An 18,911-nucleotide genomic window follows, 5' to 3' on the forward strand; every position below is an offset into this window, starting at 1 on the left:
TGATTGAATGAAAACATATCCCTTGCTGGTCTTTACTGAGTAAGACTATGGTTTTCCTCTATGTGAAATCTCCAGTGAAGAACAGTTTATTGGCCTCCGTTACAAAAGCCTTATCCCTCCCACCCTGGCAATTGGTGCCATATCAGGGGTTCTCAGCATTTATTACCTTCACTTTAGCAGAAGACAGATGGATAGCGTGATCTCCCAGGGACTGCAAAAAATCCGCATCCATATAGTTGCTCGTGGCAGTCTGATGAATTAAGAATGTCTGAATAATATCATCGCTATACTTTTTAAAGCCTGAGTCAAAGATAAGCTGGCCATTTGAGCCAGGGACCAAGTAGCGGAACATCAGGTTGAGGCCACCAGCAGCACTACAGCTGATGTTGGAAAGCAAGGCCAACGGTCGCATCACCTCCGGCAGTAACCCTTGAAGTTTCTGCTGAACTTGCCTTGCGGAAGTGGAAATATCAACTCCTACAGACAAATCTATGTCGCATCCTTCGAAGGTGGAAGAGAAGAAAATCAAATTAGTCATTTATAGATGCATGACTGAGCCCAGAAAACATCAGCCAACCCTGAAAGAAGAATCTCCGGCCAATCCACAGAAATGGAAGCTAAACAATGGCGGTGTGTGTTTAATTTGGTGGATAGCAAAGCTAACTGATAAAACATACAGTGTTTCATACCTCTGTTCCTCTGTAGAGCCTAGTCCCTCTACCTGAAGTGTCCTTTCCCCTCTCCTCCATCCTGATCTGGTTAACCCATACATGTCCTTCAAGTTGCAGTTCCAGAGAACCAGGCCCCTCCCTAAAGCCCTCTCTGACTCATGTCCCCAGGTCCTCAAGTTGACTTATTAAATGCCCCTGTATGTCCATGCTACTTTACTTGAACTTCTCTCCCACTAAACAAAGATTCCTTCATAGTAAGGATTACATCATCTTACTTTCCCAATACCTAATACAGACAGATGCTCATTAAATGTTTAATAAATGAATAAGGAAGGGAATATAAATGAGCCTTGAGTCTCTTTCAGCACATGCTGTACTATTTCCTTCTTCCCCAAAAGTTTCTTTTCTTATTCACCGCCTCTGCATATACCTTATTTCAGGGGAGCATATTACAAAAGATCAAGACTGACAACCACTCCCAATTTTCCGTTTCTTCTACCTGAAAATTATTAAGCCCTCCTGGAAGAGTGTTGTGAGAATTTGAAAACCCACTGATCTTTCAGGCTATACCCACCCACTCACTGGTGAATAATAAGACCGTGCACAAAATTCCGATGGGGAGGCAAAAGTTGGTCACAAATGCACCTGAATTAGAATCTGGACAAATGACTTAAAATGTAACTTAACAGTCATAAAAGGGCCACTATTATTTACTTCTGGACAACAAGCCTAACTCTCAATTGTCCGGGGCAAGCCAAGACATGTGGACATTTTCTCCTTAGACCAGCACACACTGGAGTATTTGGCTCGGAATCAATAAAAACAAAACTGCAGATTTTAGGGGACAAATTTGAAGAAAATAAATAAATACTGGACCCTTTACCAGTGAAAATGGTCATAAACTATGTCTTAAAGTTTCTCAGGGATCTGAGATCCAGGGCTGAGCCATGAGTTTTCCATCCCCTAAATAATACACTCTCTGCTAGCTGGCCAGATATGCTTCCCGAATTGCCAAGACAGAAAATGCCTTCCTCCCCTCCTTTCATATAAAATATCTTGGGTTTGTTTTGACTTTTAAATCTCTAATTGAAATTCACCAAGAGGAGTTTTCACAGATATAAATCCCATTTCTACATCAGATCTCATTTCAGAAAAAAAAGGAATTTCCTTTCTGCAATATGGTATGTTATTCCAACATTTCTAATTTACATTTTCCCCCAGGGACATTTTCAGCTGGCTTTATTCTGCAAATGCAAGAATATGCAAGCATTTTTTTTCCCTGTTAATGTAGAGGGTTGAACCTTGCCAAGTAATCTCTAAGGTCTTTATGATTCAGCTTTATGATCCTAGAATTCTGGAATTAATTAGGCTCCAGCCATTATTGAGGTATGCAGCTAATTTTATCAAAAAATCAAAAGACAAAGCTGAAGATGAATGTAAATCTTAATCTACTATGTGGTACAAAATAATCTGAAAAGAGAAGCTGGAATCCTGTATCTTTTCTCCTGCCTGGAATAATACCCAGGTACATATAAACAAACAAACAAAAATGGACTTTGACTCCTGATAAATCTGAACTACTTAATGTGGGACAACCCATGATCATGCTTATTTAAAAAATAAATTCACACATCCACTCTTTTTGATTGATTTCTGAATTCACCAAGGACACGGCAAAGTGATATCCTTTACACAGTAGAAACAAAAATAGTAATCTAATACTCTAGAAAATCGGCTCCAGCTTTCAACACCAAGGTTCTGGAAAGTTCAAACCCTGACTCCCATTATTTCCCATCTACGTTTCTTACCTCTTTCTTGATTTTCTCATCTGGGAATTAGGTATCATAGTAATAGTATCTGCTTCACATGGGGTTGGTGTAGGAATGTTGGGCTTTATGGGTTTCATTATACACTCCTTTATACGATTTCATACTATACTATGCTTTATTATACTATACTACACTTTACTAGGTATTACTATACCATATTATACCATTGTATGCCATCCGATGACATTCTATACTATATCATACTATATTAAACTCCTCTATACTATACTACCCTTCGTTATGCCTTACAATATCATACCGTACTGTACTCTACTACACTACACTCTACTACACATTATAATATACTACCCTCCTACTCAAAGTGTAATCTGAGTACCAGTGGGATCAGCATCACCTGGGAGCTTGTTAGAATTGCAGAATCCCACCCTGACCTACTGAGTCAGAATCTGCATTTCAATAAGAGCTCCAGGTTATTCAAATGCATATTAAAGTTTGAGAGGCCCTCTTATGCTCTACCATGCTATACCAAAAAGCAATGTAGAACAATATCTAGTACACAGACTCTAGATCCAGACTGCCTCAAGTTTAAATCTCAGCTGTGCTATTTACTTGAGCCAAATAACCTGATTTTGCTGTGCCTTAGTTTCCCCAACTGTAAAATAGTATCTATTTAATAGGGTTATGTGAAGATTAAGTGTTTTAATATGTGGAAGCCCTTGGAAGAGCCCCTGGCACAAAAAGGGACCATCTAAAGTTTAGCCATTCTGATTCTATTGTGATTGTGCTGGAGAATCTCACTCCCCGTGGGTAAGAGGGAGCGTTGTCCATGAAGATATTCTCCAGGTCAGTTCCGCATTATAAGCAAGTCTTGGGGGAAGAGCAGATGCAGACTGTTGGGAGGAAGAACACCTGTCTCTGGACCTTACTGTTTAGGATAAAAACTTGAAGAGATAAAATGGGGTTGAGGATGTCCTCAGCCACATGAAAGCCCCTGGCAACAAAGTAGAGAGGCCTCTGTACAAAGCCACATAGAAAAAAAACTGTGTTCTAGTTCCTAAGAGCACCTATGTACCTGATATTATTCTCTGCTTCTATTTCCCTTCTGGTATGCCCAAATCTTCAGTGAATTTTTCAGTATGCCAAATCTTCAGTGTTTACATATTCCAGTCTGGTTCTTCTATCTACACGGAATAAACCTAAGAGTTGTAAGGACTTTCTAGAGGCAGGTTCTGAGAAGGTTCAGGCCCCTGGGGTCCAGAGTGGTGACAGCCATGAGAACAATTGAAAGAATCCCCAGGGGAAGGTGAACCACAGCATCCAGGGTTCAGGCCGGCTGTCCTCCCCTCAGGGTGACCCTCCTTCCCTCCTCCAGCTAGAAGGATCTGTTTTCTTTTCTTAAGAGAGACAACAGCACCCCTGACACTTACGATGGGCTCATGGATCAAAAAACAAACCCTCTGTTACTCACCTTGCGGAATGCAAACCTTAAGAAGAAGTTTCTTCTCCAAGTTCTGCAGGGACTCAAAATTCTCTTCATAGTACACTTTCTGCGGGTCATCAGTAATCTGCAAAAGCTGAGCATTTTTGGCTTCTCCCACCCCAATGGCAAAAATAATGATGTTCCTGTCCCTGAGAGACTTGGCTGGCACGACCACGTCATCCTGGGCAACCCCATCAGTGATCACAACCAAATACTGATGAACACTGGGTCTCCCTCCTCTTGAACTGTCAAAAAAAGGCAGAGTGAAAGTCAGGGCTTTCCCAGTGTGGGTGCCATCCTTGATCTGCTGAACATTTGAGATGGCTCTGTGGATGTCCGCCTTTGAGGAGTATTGGTCAAGCCTGAATTCTTCCTGAGGAGTTGAGCTGAACTGCAAAAGGCCAATCTGAATTTCATCAGCACTAATATCAGCTTGGTTCACCATCCGCTTGATGAATCCCTTCATCTTTTCAAAGTCTTTTGGGGAGATGGATTCCGAACCATCTATCAGGAAGATAATATCAGCTTGCCTATTCTTACAGGCTGGGGACAAAAGGGAGAACAGAACATTCACTCAGAGTCTGAAACCAATTAATTATAAGTCCCCAGGGACAGTCCAGGGTGACATATATACAAACGAGAAAATATTTTAAAGGGGGTGGGAGAGGAAGTCAATGAGATAAATTTTCTGTGACCTAGCGCAAAGGAGACACAGCTGTACGATAAAGATAGAATCTAACCAGCTTGCTTCATTCCAGGTCATAGTCACTCTGTGTCCAACATTCCCTTTTGGACCCCGGTGAGTCCACACTTTGAGAATGAAGCCTATTTAATTAGATTCAATACATACACTTGGAGGGAAAGAGAGACTAAAGAAGCAACTCTTACTCTCTGAGGAGCAGATGTCCTGGACCACATCTTGTTGGATGGCCTTCAAGGAATCAAACTCAGGCGTGAAAAACGTCTTATCTTTAGCTATCTCCTTGAGCTCCATAACATTAGCATTTTTTATTCCAATAGCATAAATGATGACTCCTTCTCTCCTCAATGCCTCTGCAGGCTCAGCCACCGGGTCTTCAGATTTACCATCAGTGATGATTATGAGATACCAAGGCACACCGCTGCGGGTGGTGTTCACAAAGACCTGAGCCATGCTGCTCAAGGCCTGACCGGTCATGGTGCCACCTTTCCTCTGCTGGATGTCATCAATGGCTGCCTTCAGTCCTGACACACTGGAATACTGGTTGAGGATAAATTGAATATCAATTCCATCTGAGTACTGAACGACTCCAAACCGTACTCTGTCAGGCCCAATTTGGAACCTCTTTATCGCCCCACTCATGAACATCTTCATTTCGAGAAAATCATCATGGTTGATGCTGCTAGACCCATCGACAAGGAAGTAAATATCGGCCTTCTCAATGTGCACACAGTCTAGGCAATAAGAAGAAGGAGCGACCCATTAGAACGGGGGGTGAGATAGCACGGAGCCAAAGCTATTCATCCTGACCCCACCCATATGCTCTCAGCTCTCATTATTCCCTTGAGAGCCAACAGCTTTCTACTGAAAGCACCCGTGACTCTGCTGAGGGATACTGTTTGACCAGAAGCCTGATCAGCCACACAGCAGGCAGGCCGAAATGCCTGAGAGTGAGTCTGGAAGCAGCCACCAACCAATGACTGAGAGCGGAGTAGTGGATACGTACCCAGCTCCCTTGCCCTTTGGGTAGGACAACTCTGAGGTGAACTCTACACAATTTCCCTGAGTCCCCAGCAGAACTGAGCCCCAGATGCCTACAGCAATTACCTGCTCACTAATTCAGCCTCTGTTGGCCACCTTCCTTTCCTTTCTCAAATCTCCACGCCCTTCCTTACCAGTATCCCCAGGGGGCACCTCCCAGATAAATCACTTGCATCCATATCCTTGTCTCAGAGTCTGTTTCTGGTGAACCGCATTTCAGACATGAAGTAAGTAGTACTTGGCATTTCTCAAATGGGGAAGTTGAGGACAAGCTAAAGTAAAATATCAGGACATGTTTGAAGCTAGGAGTTGTCTGAGTCCCCAATATTCCTGTTTCCCATGCAAGTCAGACTTCTTAAAATATGGGCAAAAGAGTACACTTTCTGAAACTTAATTAATTTAATATAAACCTTTCTGTTATAAATGAGCCTTACTTAAGTGAATCACTGTGTATTAAGGCTTAGACTCCAAAGAGCAAAATGGCTCTACATATAGATCCTTTCTCAACCACTTAGTATCCAGACTTGCCCCTTTGCCTCTCTATTTCCTAACCTGTCAAATGGCAATCTTAACACCTACTCAGTAAGATTATAGTGAGGACAAAACAAGATCATAGAAAAACAGCAGAGCTGAGTATTAAAAATTAATGATTAAGATCACCCATGGTCACATAGCAGAGTCCTCAAAAAAAAAAAAAAAAAAAAGACACATAATTTTCTCCTTGCACCTCTCAGAAAATGCGGTCCAGCCTTGTGTTTTTAATCTCTAGACTCCCTTGTCCCAGGGAAGAATCAAGAGCTTTTCATGTTTCCTGGTTGAAAGGGAAGGGGTCTGAGGCAGCAGATGGGCTCCCTTGGTCAGGCCTTTCGGTTGGGAGGACCTTGGTCTGTGTGATACGTAGGACAAACTTACACTTTAAAAAGTATTTATTGTTTATCTGAATGAAGTTCAAATGTAACTGGGCATCCCACATCATATCTGGCAATCCTACCCTAGCGGGGCAGGCACTGGAAGGGGGTGTGACTTGGAAGGGTGTGGAAAATAGTTATCCACCTCCCTGGTAGTGTTTGTTGAATGCTTGGAGACTCGAGGGGGAAGTTATAGAAAAAGAAGGCAAAAATTCAGACCTTACCTGAAGCCATCACCCACTGATAACAGGTAGATGCCTGGCCCAAGTCTGAGAAAAAGACCACTGGGCAGGGAGAGGCATCTCTGGAGCCAGCCCCATGCAGCAGTGGTCCAAAGCAACTCCACAGCAGCCCAGGGCCTTTGCACGGTCCAAAGGATCCCAGAGCCCTGAAGAGCGTCTGGCACTACACATTCATGCCAATCTTGGCAGATGGAAATTTGAGGCAGGAGGGAAGAGAGAGAGAATAATTTTTACAGCCTGGAGGCTGCTATGCATCCATATCTATTACATACACAAAGTGCTTAGCAGAGTATCTGACACATAGCTGATGAGTAATAAATGGTAGATATTAGGATCTAATGGTCATCCAGGACAGATTTCTGGTAAAATTGCCCCAACTTCCATTTACCTTTAACCACTCTAGATTTGGGACTGATTTTCCTGATTCCAGGTTTCATTTTAGCTGCCATGCAGTCTGGGAACGAAATCAACTCTCAGCCCTTATACAAGTCTGTGAATTAGAAGAAGAGAAAAGGAGGCTTCTCTCCTTCTTCCCTACAGATTATAGGGAGGGTGTGCACAAGGAAATGAAATTCATATTTAATGATTTTGTTTCTCATTCTCAGAAAAGAGAAAGGGATAAAAAAATACAGGCCAAAGCGAAAGATGGGAATTTATTTAGATATTTTAAATCTTTAGACCTCAGCACAAGTAATGAAGAAATTACAAGATTATTTAATGATTGTTTTAAAAAAAGGCTCAGTGATTTTCCCCTGAAGATATAATCACAGCCTTGAATTTTAAGTTAATTATCTACATTTCAAGTAGTCAACTTCTATTATCCTGATTTGAATCTTAGAAATATTAGCATGGGTGGACAAAAATAGACAAATGAACAGACAGACACAAAGACACTTAACGATAGCCAGTAAGTAGAAAATTAGGGATTTAAAATTCAGACAGTTTGACTCCAAGGTGCATATACTTAACTGCTATATTTTCTCTGGTGTTTTTTTGAAACTGCATACACAGTAGGAGCTCTTCTAACCAACTTCCTCTTAAACGGCTCACCAGATAATTGACTTCCTCCCTTCACATCAGTAACACATGAGGGATGCTCCCACAATACGCCGAGCGCCCTCCCCCCTGGGAGCCCCCAAGGGTAACACAACACAGTTCTGCTTCACTCAGTGGAAGATGTGAACATTAATAAAGGGAAACATCTCTAAAATGAGACCAGAGAGCAAAAAGGGGAACTCCAACGCCCTACCACTTGTCCATTTCAGGCCCCAACAGAAGAATCCTCAGCAGGAAAGAATCAATTATAGCCCCAATATGAAAAACATGAATAATGCATCTCCTACAAGAAATCAACCGCCCCAGCAACTCAGCCTCAGAAACTGCCACCACTCTGCGCTCTTGCATTTTTCTTGTGCTCAGCCTATTTATGGAAGTTTTGTTACTACAATTACACAACAAATCGAATATTGTACAAATCAATAGGATATGAGTATGAATAAAAGAGGTTTATTATGTCTATGAAAACCAGGTTAACTGCTTAGAAAAGACCCAATAAAAGCAAATTGTTTTAAAGGAAGTTGTTGGTATGCCAGATAGCGCTACGAACACTGAATTTTTGAGACCATAAAAATCAGGATTCTATACTCAGATTGTTTCAAACGTGGCTAGCTTTTCTTCCCACTTTAAAGAAACTGAAACTAGAAATTATAGAAACTATACTATTGGATGTGTGATGAAGAAAACATACAGAACTCCAATCAGCAGGGCTCATATTCAAAGAAGCCTTGGCTCTACATAAAAGACTGGTAAATTAATGTTCATTTATATTTTAAGTTAAATTTTTTTTAATTTCAAGAATGTTCTTATCTTTTTAGAAATAATTTTCTACTTCAAGGAGCTTAAGATATAGTAAATCCATACCTCGATCCCTAAGGCTTCTACTGTAAATTATATATATTTTCATCAAACTGATAAAAAGGGGGCACCTGGGTGGCTCAGTGGGTTAAGTGTCTGCCTTTGGCTCAGGTCATGATCTCAGGGTCCTGGGATTGAGCCCCACATCGGGCTCCCTGCTCAGTGGGGAGTCTGCTTCTCCCTCTGCCTGCCGTTCCCCCTGCTTGTGCTCTCTCTCTCTGTCAAATGAATAAATCCTTTTAAAGATAAAAAATCTCAAAAAATTTTAAAAACTAATAAAAGGGATGAAGACTAAGATAGGAAGAGGGAGGAATGTTCACTTTTTACTTCACATTCTTTTGCACTGTTCGGAATCAAAACAAAATAATGATTTTATAAGTTTTGTGTTCTTGTTTTTTAATAAACTGACTCCAAAATCTTTCCTAGGATAAGGAGTAGAGGAGGCAGGTATATGGAACAAGCAGAGTAAAGATTAAAAAAAAAAAAAAAAGATGAAATTTGGAAAAGATCTCCTACCTTCTTGTGGAGCCTGGCCCATCCCAGAAATGGAAACACCTTTGTCCACAGTCTCAGGGCAGAGTTGGTTCTTAATCTTGTTTCCCACAACAGAGAGTTGCAGAAAGGATTCCAGCGAGATGACATGCTTCCAAGGAGGATATGATGCTATATTCTCCAGGTCCTTACTCTCTGAGGCAAGGTGGGTGCCCACCGCATAGATGGTAACCCCTGCCCTGCGGAGGAGGGAAGCTGGCTTGGACAACTGGTCCTGAGAGAAGCCTTCCGTGATGACCACGGCCAGCTGCTGCACACCATGTTTGAACCGGCTGCCCCTCTCCTCAATGAAAACTTCGTTCCTTAGGAAATCCAAAGCAGCTCCAGTCTTGGTCCTTCCACTTCTTCTCCGGTAGGTTATTTTGTCCAAATACTCTAAGATTTTGGCTGGGTTCTGAAATGCATCCAGGGAAAACTCCAGTCGTGGTTCCTCACTGTAAAAGACCAAGCCAATTCTCACACCATCTGGACGAACGTTTAGAGAGCTGACAGTGGTCTTTAAGAAGCTGACGACCTGTTGGAAATTTGATTGCCTGTCCCAGCTGAATTCCTCAATGAGAAAGACCAAATCAGTTGGGATAGCCGTCGGACATGCTATAAACAAAAACAGAAAGCAAGGCTTTAGCATGAGAACAGAGTAATAAAGACAATACTCATTTGGTACTATGCTATATTTTTATGTTGTATTATGCTACATTTTTATATACTATAATAATATATGTAGTATTACAAACTCTAATAAATATGTCATACTAACTTATATTAATGAGTTTTAGAATTTAGTGGAAGCCTTTATGACCGGTATTTGGCATGATGGTCAGAGAACACAGGTTTCGTACCTATCACAGAATTTTTCACTGGGAAGAGTATTCACATCACTTGCAAAATACGTAAATATATGCATATCCGCAAGAAAGTGCTTTAAGATCATTTTTTCAATTCGTCAAAGTCCATTAGAAGCATCTGAGCCAGTCTTGACTAGTTTTTTTTCTTCATTTTTCTAGTTTCAGGAAACACTAAGTCAAATTCTCTATGATAGGCCTAAAACCTCCTTCATTTAATAATTTTTCCTCTCCGTACAGATGCAAATAAGAAATTGTGACTATTAACTTGTGCATCTTTCTCTGATAACTCTCATGTCACTTCAACAGAGGCAACATGAAACATTTCAAGTGCCTATGAAAAATCTTTGTCCACAAATTGGGCTAACTGGCTTTTTCATTCTGCTATAAAGAACCTTCACTTGAACCTGCCTCAAATGGGAGAATGGAGCTGTACCTGCCTAAACTCCCTTCCAAGAGGAGTGGAGACGCCTTCCTCCAAATTTAAGACAGTGCCTAATGCAGGGAAACCCACTGTGTCCACATACCAAAAAGGTCCAGATCTGTTTTGACATATGAAAACAGAAATCTCCCTAGCACAGAGCCAAAATCACACATGCAGAAGGCTGAAGCCAAGGTATAGACAGCGGAGTCCTGTTAAACAAAGTTTAGAGAGGCAACAGAATCACCTTCTGACTTATCTTTGGCCTCTCGAGGTCCTGTAATTTCCCTTTTTTATAAAGAACCAAAAACAATCCTAGATTTAAAAAGAGTGTTGCCCCTGATTTTGCCAAGTCGAAAACACTTTCTAGAGAAACTCCAAGCATCTTTGACTTCTCCCTTCCTTCACCTGTTGGTACCAAGTGTTATTACAGTTGACCCTTGATCAACATGGGTTTGCCCTGTGCTGGTCCTCTTACACGTGTGGGCTTTCTTTTTAAGAGTTGGCACCAAAAGCCACAAGGCAGTTATTTACAACTGCCCGCCCAAGTCTCTACAGATACAATCAAAGGTGCCTACTAGCCTCTGAGTACGAGGGAGGCCCTCGGAGGCCGTCAGCAGCCCCCAGGGCCCTGGGACTAGACAGGGCTGCAGATTGCCCTGTGTGTCCGTGGGGTGGTCAGGTAAAGTGCCAGGGCTGGGGCAGGAGGCTGGGCTGAAGCAGAGGAACATGCGCAGAAGGCAGGGACGACACTGTGCAGGAAGCCCTGAGCCCCTGGTATACCCATACCCTCCCACTTGGTTCTTCACTCACCAGGGTCTCAGACAGACCCTTTTCCATGGTGGTGCCCCTGCCCCTCCACCTTCCGGAGGCCAGTGCACTCATGGAGGGCCACAGCTGCCCATGGCCACAGGCTAGAGCTACACCTCCAGGCAGATGGGGCAGGTATACTACACCTCAAGGCTACTGCCACCAGCCACGGGCCCACCTGGCAGCTGCCTCTACCAACTAGAAACCACCAGGCTGTAGAACATCGCCATTCCCATGCCAAGCCTACCCTGTGCAGCCATGGCTCAGCCTGCCTATATGCAGATTTGTTCAATAGATATATGTACAGTACTATAAATTTATTTTCTCATCCTTATGATTTTCTTAATAACATTTTCTCTTCTCTGGCTTACTTTATTAAAGAATACAGTATATGATACATATAACACATAAAAATGTGTTAATCCACTCTTTCGGTTATCTGTAAGCATCTGGTCAACGGTAGGCTATTAGTAGTTAAGTTTTGGGGAAGTCAAAATTTACATGGAGATTTTCAGCTGTGGGGGTAGGGTAAGGGCCCCTAACCCCTGAGTTGTTCAAGGGTCAACTATATTCTCCTTTCAAGTTGTCTTCAAGATTCATTCCCTTTCCTCATCATCAGAGCCACCATTGGTCTAGACCCAGGTGGCTCCTCCATATGTGGATAGATGACAGCTCAGCCTTACAGTCTTTCTGAGTCTGAGGTGTCATGTGGAATTCAGCCTGCCCCCTGAAGCCTTCCTTAAAGACCATTTTGGTCATGTCATTTTTCCTGCTTAAAAGCCTATAGTTACCTCCCAGGGACTTTGAGACCCTTGGGGTCCATTCTACCTCATCAATCTCATCTCTCACTACCTCCAAACCCTCCCCCCTCCTCCAATCGGCTCCATTTTTCTCACTTTCTTCCACATTCATCCAGCCCATTCCCACTTCCACACCCTCACTGAAGCTCTTCCCCTTACCAAGAGTAGGCTCTTCTCTTCTCCCTGTATATTAAGACCATACCCATTATTGAGGGACCAACACAATTCCTCCAGGTCAGATTCTCCATTACCTCCCCTCCCCTTCTATTCTACTTCTACTTAATGTAATGTCCATAAGGGGCTTCTTAGTTTCTTATTATCCCTGCTTGGACTTTCCTCATCTTGTCTCACATGTGTTTGTCTCTTCTGACTATAAAATTCCAAGGACTTTCAAGCTTTACATGTTGAGAGGTCTGGGCAGAGTTATGATAGTTCAGAGAAAGGAGGGATTTATCCCTTCTGTTGTGAGGATCAGCCAGAAGCTCTGCCAAGAGGAAAACTTAACTGAAGGATAAAGTTTTGTCTGTGGGCATTCCAGGCTGCTGGTACGGTGTATTCAAGGGCAGAGACAGTGGTGGGAAAGTATGACAGTTATATAGCAAATGGTGAGCAGTTCAGCTTGGCTAATGGTTAGAATGTATAAAGGGACTTAGCAGGAGATGAGGTCCAATGGTTCTCATCCCCAGGGGACATTTTGAAATATATGGCAGCGTTTTGAATTGTCATTGGAGATGCTACTGGCAGGGACCAGGAATGTTAGACCTCTGACAATGCACACTACAATCCTACACTATGAATGCCTCACTCAAAATGTTAATAGCACCTCCCTTGAGCATTTTGAACACCAGCTTCTCTGGTGAGAAGCCTGAATGCTCCTTCTCCTAGAAAAGGCATATGGTAACTCGAGTTATTGTTCAGAGATATTAACTCCCTATATCTCACTTCTATGGGGGAAACATACTTTCTTACGATGACATGACTATATGACTTGCTTGACCAATGGGATGTTAGCAGATGATGAAGCAGAGGTCTTAAAAGTGCTTATGTAATTAGGTTTTCTCTCTTGCACCTCTGCAGTTACCATGGGAATAATGTGTCCAGACTAGCCTAACAATCCCAGGAGGAAGATGAGAGCTATGGAACAGAACCAAATGTAGATCAACCAACCCTCAGCCAAATCTCAAATCTGTGAACAAGCTCAGGCAAGATCAGGAAAGCCATTCAGTTGAGGCCAACAAAGATCAGCTGATCCCCAGCAGATCAGCGAAAATAAATGATTCTTCTCAGCCACTGACTTTCTGGATGGCTTCTTATGCAGCCTCACTGTGACCACAGTTAACTGATATAGGGTGTATGCCCAAGGAAGCCCCATGTCTCCTCCTCTTCCCCCTGCACTGGTGCTGGTATTGCAGTACTGAGGAATCCAGAATGCCCCCCTTCTCTGCTCTTTCCCCCAGAGTTTCTGAGACCTCCCAGCGGCTCACACATGTAGGGACCAAACCTTACCTACTACAGGCTCCTTCTCAGACGCAGTCCCAAACCCGAGCTGCCCGGTCCCTTGGATCACCACAGCCACATCCTGCATCAACTGTCTGACTCCATCTTGTCCTTGCATCTCATATACAAGGGGTGGGGTTGCCATCCCCTCCAGTTCTCTCCTGTCAAAGTCCTGTACACCCACAGACATGACTTTCACACCTTTTTCCCTCAAAGTCTGTGCGGCATCCCAGACCTCATCCTCAGATTTGCCTGAGGTCATGACCACTGCATATTGCGGAACACCCTGGAGAAACCGGCTTCCTGCTGCCTCCTGGAAGAAAGTCTGATGAAGATATCGCAGAGCTTTGCCCGTCCTCCTGGAGCCACCCTGGAGCAAAAAGTGGTCACGGACATGGGCAATCATCTCATCCCGGGTCTGGTAGGTATTGAGCAAAAATTCGATGTGGCCTTGATCACCATACTGAGCCAGCCCAATCTGGTACTTGTCCCTGCCAACATCCAGCAGGTCAATCACTCTGGAGATGAAATTCTGCATCCACTGGAAACTGGCATGTGATGTGCCCTGTGAGGTGTCGGCAAGAAAGACCACATCTGCATAAGCTTGGGTGAATTCTGGAATTGAAGAGAGGAGGAAGAAGGAAAAGACATAGAGGAGAAAGTAAATCAAATCAAGATGTCATGAAAACTGAATACAAGGATGCAGGGAATATAAGAGGGACAGGTACTATAATTATGTAACAATGTGCATATTATTCTTCCACCTCCTCTGTGTAAACCAATCACAAGACTCTCTCCCTCTTCCACCCTGCTGTCTTTGTTGTCTGCTTTATTAGACTAAAGCACCTCTCACCTGTTCTTCTTCCACCAATGGAAGAGGCAAGGGAAATGGATATATGTGGAGCAGTTATTTTGTGCTAGCAGTTTTTATACACATTATTTGATTTAATCCCCATAAGCCATCCTACTAGGCAAGTGTTATTATCTTCACTGTACAGATGAGAGCATTGAAATGAAGAAGTAAAGCTGCTTGTCCACTCTCACCTAACTAGAAAGTGGCACAGGCAGGACAAGAACATAGGTCTTCTGGGCTTCCTCTGAACAACATGGCAGGATGTCCTTCTCTACCCATGAGAACTGCATTCATTCTTCAACCCCCAGCTCCAATGTTCCTTCACCTAGGAAGTCCCCCCAGGTTCTCCAGAGATGGCAGCCAGCTCCTTCTCCTGCCCTTCCACTATACTCAGTGCATCCCGGCTCATACCGTAATTAGGTGTCCTGGTTGGAATGTTGGGTTTTGATGCCGCTTCTTACCTTTTATCTTACCCTCCACTGCTGAGCACAGAGTCTGAAGAATGCCTCCTGAGAAATCCTGAAGGGTGTTGAAGTTTTCGATGTTGAAGAGATACTTCTCAAATGGCTCACTGGCTATTTTTTGCAATTCCTGGACATCTTGGACATTGACCCCTACCACATAAACAACCACTCCATCTTCTTTTAACTTGTTAGCTGCCTCCTGAACTTCATCATTTGACTCCCCATCTGTCACCAGGATAACTATCTGAGGAACCCTGTCCTTGGCCCGGCTGCCAGCTGCCTCAGTCAAGTAGTGCCTCCTGATAAACTCCAGGGCACTCCCTGTGTTTGTGTCTCCTGTACGGTAGGGAAGATTCTGGATCTTCTCCAGGACCACACTCTTCAGAGGGTGCTGGTTCAGCTGAAAGGCTGGGTAGATGTTGTCATTATACTGAGCAAGTCCCACTCGGACCTGGTCACTGCTGATGTCAAGCCCCAAGATGACAGAGTAAAGGAAGTTCTTCACTTTTTGGAAGTTCTGGGGTCCAATGCTGGTTGAGCTGTCTACTAGGAAGACAATGTCTGCTAAGACTGCCTCTCTGCAAGCTGCAAGAAAGAGGACAAAAGTCATGGAGTCTGTGAGTCTTCACTCAAAATGTGTAGAACCAATGGGGCTGGATGGTGTACAGAAAGGAGAGCAGGGCCAGTCAGACTAGACTCTGTGGTCCTCAGATACCCTAAATGACAGTGCTCAGAGAAGTGACAACATTTTTTGTGCTTTTCCTTCCCTCAACTCCATCATCTCCTGAGGCTTCTGTCTTGTTCTACTGATACATGTAATCTTGGAACATACTTGGACAATCCCTTGAATCTCATGAAGAAGAAAACCCCTTCTATAAATGTAGTAGCATGCTGAGAAAGGAGTTGTCCTCTTTCCGGTGGTAATAAACTTCATCTCTACAAGAGTACTGGTACCAACAGGTCAGAAAACTGGAATACATCCTGCATTCCATTATACACATCATTATGGCTCCACCACTTAGGAGCCCTGTGACCTATGTATCACCTACCTTTCTGAGACTTGGCTTTCTTCTCTGCAGCACTGAAACTTTTATACCAGCCCTCACACTCTCACAGAGTTGTTTGGAGGATAAAATAAGATAATCTATTAGAGCAGACATTATTTGTGCTCTGCCAAAGTCCTTTTGAATTCTTTGTTACCATTTCTGTACATTGTATGTTGGAGGACTTCCCTTCAGCTACTGGAGCTGCTTTGCCTACAATATATGAAAGCCTAGCTGAAGCATAATTTATATTCCTGAGCTCTCCTGTAGGATCAAGCTAAAACTACCCTCTGGAACTTTTGCCTGAGATCACATTTTTCCTTTCTTTTCTCTACTCTCTGTCCTGCACCCCCCACATCCTTACCAACCCTTTGGGAGCTCTTCCATAATAAATAATGTATATCCAAATCCTTGCCTCAGGCTCTGCTTCTGGGGAACACAATCGATGACACTTGTCCTATTGGAATGCATCTGGTCTTAAGATCCTGGCATCAAATCCTAGCTCTGCCACCCAGTTATATTACCTTTGGCCTCAGTTTCCTCACTTGAAAAATGCAAATAATAATAACACCAATTGCCTTACATATCTATGTAAAAGTAAATACTAATTGCCTTGTGTACCATACACATCCCTAGGGGTCTAACAAAGAATCGCCTTATGTATGTATCTATCAGTCAGTTGGGCAATGTAAATAGGTTTGGCAAACTATATAGTACCAAGCAAATGGTAGTTAGTGTTACTAAGTATATAAAACCTTTTTGTAAACCCTGAAGTGATACACAAAAGCAAGGTATATAATTTGGTTGTACAAACGCAACACTGACACCATACACTTGCAGCATCAAATGGGTGAAAAGTTTTAGCACCTCTTCCAATTTACCTGCCTTCTGTAGAAATGCCACAATAATGAATAAGTAATGAAGGCTCTATCCGCTTATGCATTTTGATGAAAACCACTAGCAAGCTTCTCTTCCTCTGCTCAAAGGTCTTTGCTTTCTCATAGAATTAAGTAATTAACTCATAAAGGATTTCGGCAAGTCTCTGCCCCGTCACCACTGACAGACGTACAAAGCTAATGAGTTAGATCATCACAGGTAATGATCATAATGCTATCACCTCTGATGGGCTGAGCACTGCGATAAGCACCTGACTTGCATAATTTTATTTAATGATTTCAACAACTCTCTGAGGCAGGTACTACCATCCTAGGAAGAAAACTTAGATGCAGAGAGATAAAGTAACTTGTTCAAATTGACACAGTTAAAAAGTGGAGAAGTGGGATTTGAACCCAGACCGTACTTTCCCCTAAATTCATGCTCATAACCAATACTTTATACCAGCACACTGGCAATAAACTAAGCAATAAGCAAGCTTCCTGGAAGATCTGTTGCCCCTCTCCCCTCCTCGACCCCCCATCCAGGCAACATGGATAAGTTCAATCTAGGAAGAATATCATTCTCGGAACAAATATTCTTCCTCCAAAAATGGACTTCCACTACCTCTGCATATAGAACCAGCATATGGCCCATGATATTTATTTAAAAAGATGGTAAGTCTCTGGTCAATGATTGGAGAGGAGCATAGAGTACAGATAGTTTAGTGAGACTGTAATATTAAAATTCAACATGCATACATATGGAAAATAAGGAGGACAGTGGGAGAGATGAAGAAGAGATAAAGCTTTGAGCTCTGTGATTTCTAGATCAGAAACAAGAAGGGGCAAGTCTTCTGTACCTGGAAAGACGTTGTCAACAGGCTGAACTGCCTTTGCCAAAGTGTCACAGAGCTGTTGCCGCAGCTTCTGAGCAAGACTGCCCAGATCAGAGAAGTTGGGAACAAAAGAGGCGAACTTCTCCTCAGGACTGCTCGCAATCCCCTTGAGCTCGGCCAACACCGCATCTTTGACACCAACGGTATAAAGCCGGACGCCCGCCCTCCTGAGGGCCTCGGCGGCTTCCTGCGCACCGTCCTCAGCTGGGCTGCTGATGATCACCAGGGCCGTCTGAGGCACGCCCTGGCTTGCCCGACTCCCTGCTGCTGCCTGGAAGTGCTGATCTAGAAGGAACCGCAGGGCCAGGCCCAACCTGTGGCCCCCAGGCCGAAACTGAAACCTCAGAATGTGTTTCAACACATCGACTTTGCGGGGGTAGGTGGAAAGTAGGAACTCGGAATGGGGCATGTCGCCGTACTGAGCCAGCCCCACGCGGATGGTCTCTTTGCTGACATTGAAGCTGTTTACCACGATGTACAAGAAGTTCCGCATGCTGCGGGTATGTTGGGCGTTGATGTTGGCGTCCACTAGAAACACGACATCTCCCACAGACGCTTCCCTGCAGACTGGGGAAGAGAGTCAATTCAAGATAGAACAGCACAAAATTGACAGCTTCTGGCAGTGACTCTATCTCTCCCCATTCGTTGCCTTCACAGCCTGCAGATCGGCCTGCACAGCTCTGTGACAACAGCTAATATGCATCTTCCTTTGCTTCCTCATGGCCACCGTCTACCCTTGTTCACCCGCCACTCTCTGTTTCATTCTAACAGACATCTGACCCCTTCAGTGAGATCCCTGACCACGGCCCTCCACCCATCCCTTAAACTTAATAAAAGAAAATATTTTCAACCAGTAGATGATGCTTTTGGTGCCCCGCCTAGATCTTTGCTGGCTGGCACACCTGCTTCAAGGGCTACAGTTAACTGCTCCCCTCTGACACTTGGTCTAGAGACCTGTCCATGCTGAAGGGAGCAGAGCAGCCACATCTGGAGACATCTGGAAAGTTATACCACCTGGGTGGCCAATGGTCAATCATATGGGCTTACAAGCACCTGGCCCCCTTGCCTTACTGAAACAACTCATGGTGCCATTTATGTTCCAGCATCTTCCA

The 18,911-nt window shown here is 43.6% G+C and overlaps 1 protein-coding gene across 1 annotated transcript in view; it reads right to left on the reverse strand.

Moving 5' to 3' along the window:
- LOC123862939 (collagen alpha-4(VI) chain-like) overlaps positions 1-18,911 on the reverse strand; it is a 90,313-nt gene that overhangs the window by 68,558 nt on the left and 2,844 nt on the right. Inside the window, exons 2-10 of the mRNA XM_045902151.2 lie at positions 17,764-18,366; positions 14,983-15,570; positions 13,678-14,283; positions 12,200-12,354; positions 10,668-10,773; positions 9,263-9,892; positions 4,830-5,375; positions 3,930-4,484; positions 167-501 (exon numbers count right to left, since the gene is read on the reverse strand). Of these exons, the coding sequence (XP_045758107.2) occupies positions 167-501; positions 3,930-4,484; positions 4,830-5,375; positions 9,263-9,892; positions 10,668-10,773; positions 12,200-12,354; positions 13,678-14,283; positions 14,983-15,570; positions 17,764-18,366 (4,124 nt within the window). The remainder of the gene's footprint in view (positions 1-166; positions 502-3,929; positions 4,485-4,829; positions 5,376-9,262; positions 9,893-10,667; positions 10,774-12,199; positions 12,355-13,677; positions 14,284-14,982; positions 15,571-17,763; positions 18,367-18,911) is intronic.

Source organism: Mirounga angustirostris, unplaced genomic scaffold (genome assembly GCF_029215605.1).
Source record: "Mirounga angustirostris isolate CCGP_5_RB_7025 unplaced genomic scaffold, mMirAng1.0.hap1 SCAF_1, whole genome shotgun sequence".
NCBI lineage: Eukaryota > Metazoa > Chordata > Mammalia > Carnivora > Phocidae > Mirounga > Mirounga angustirostris.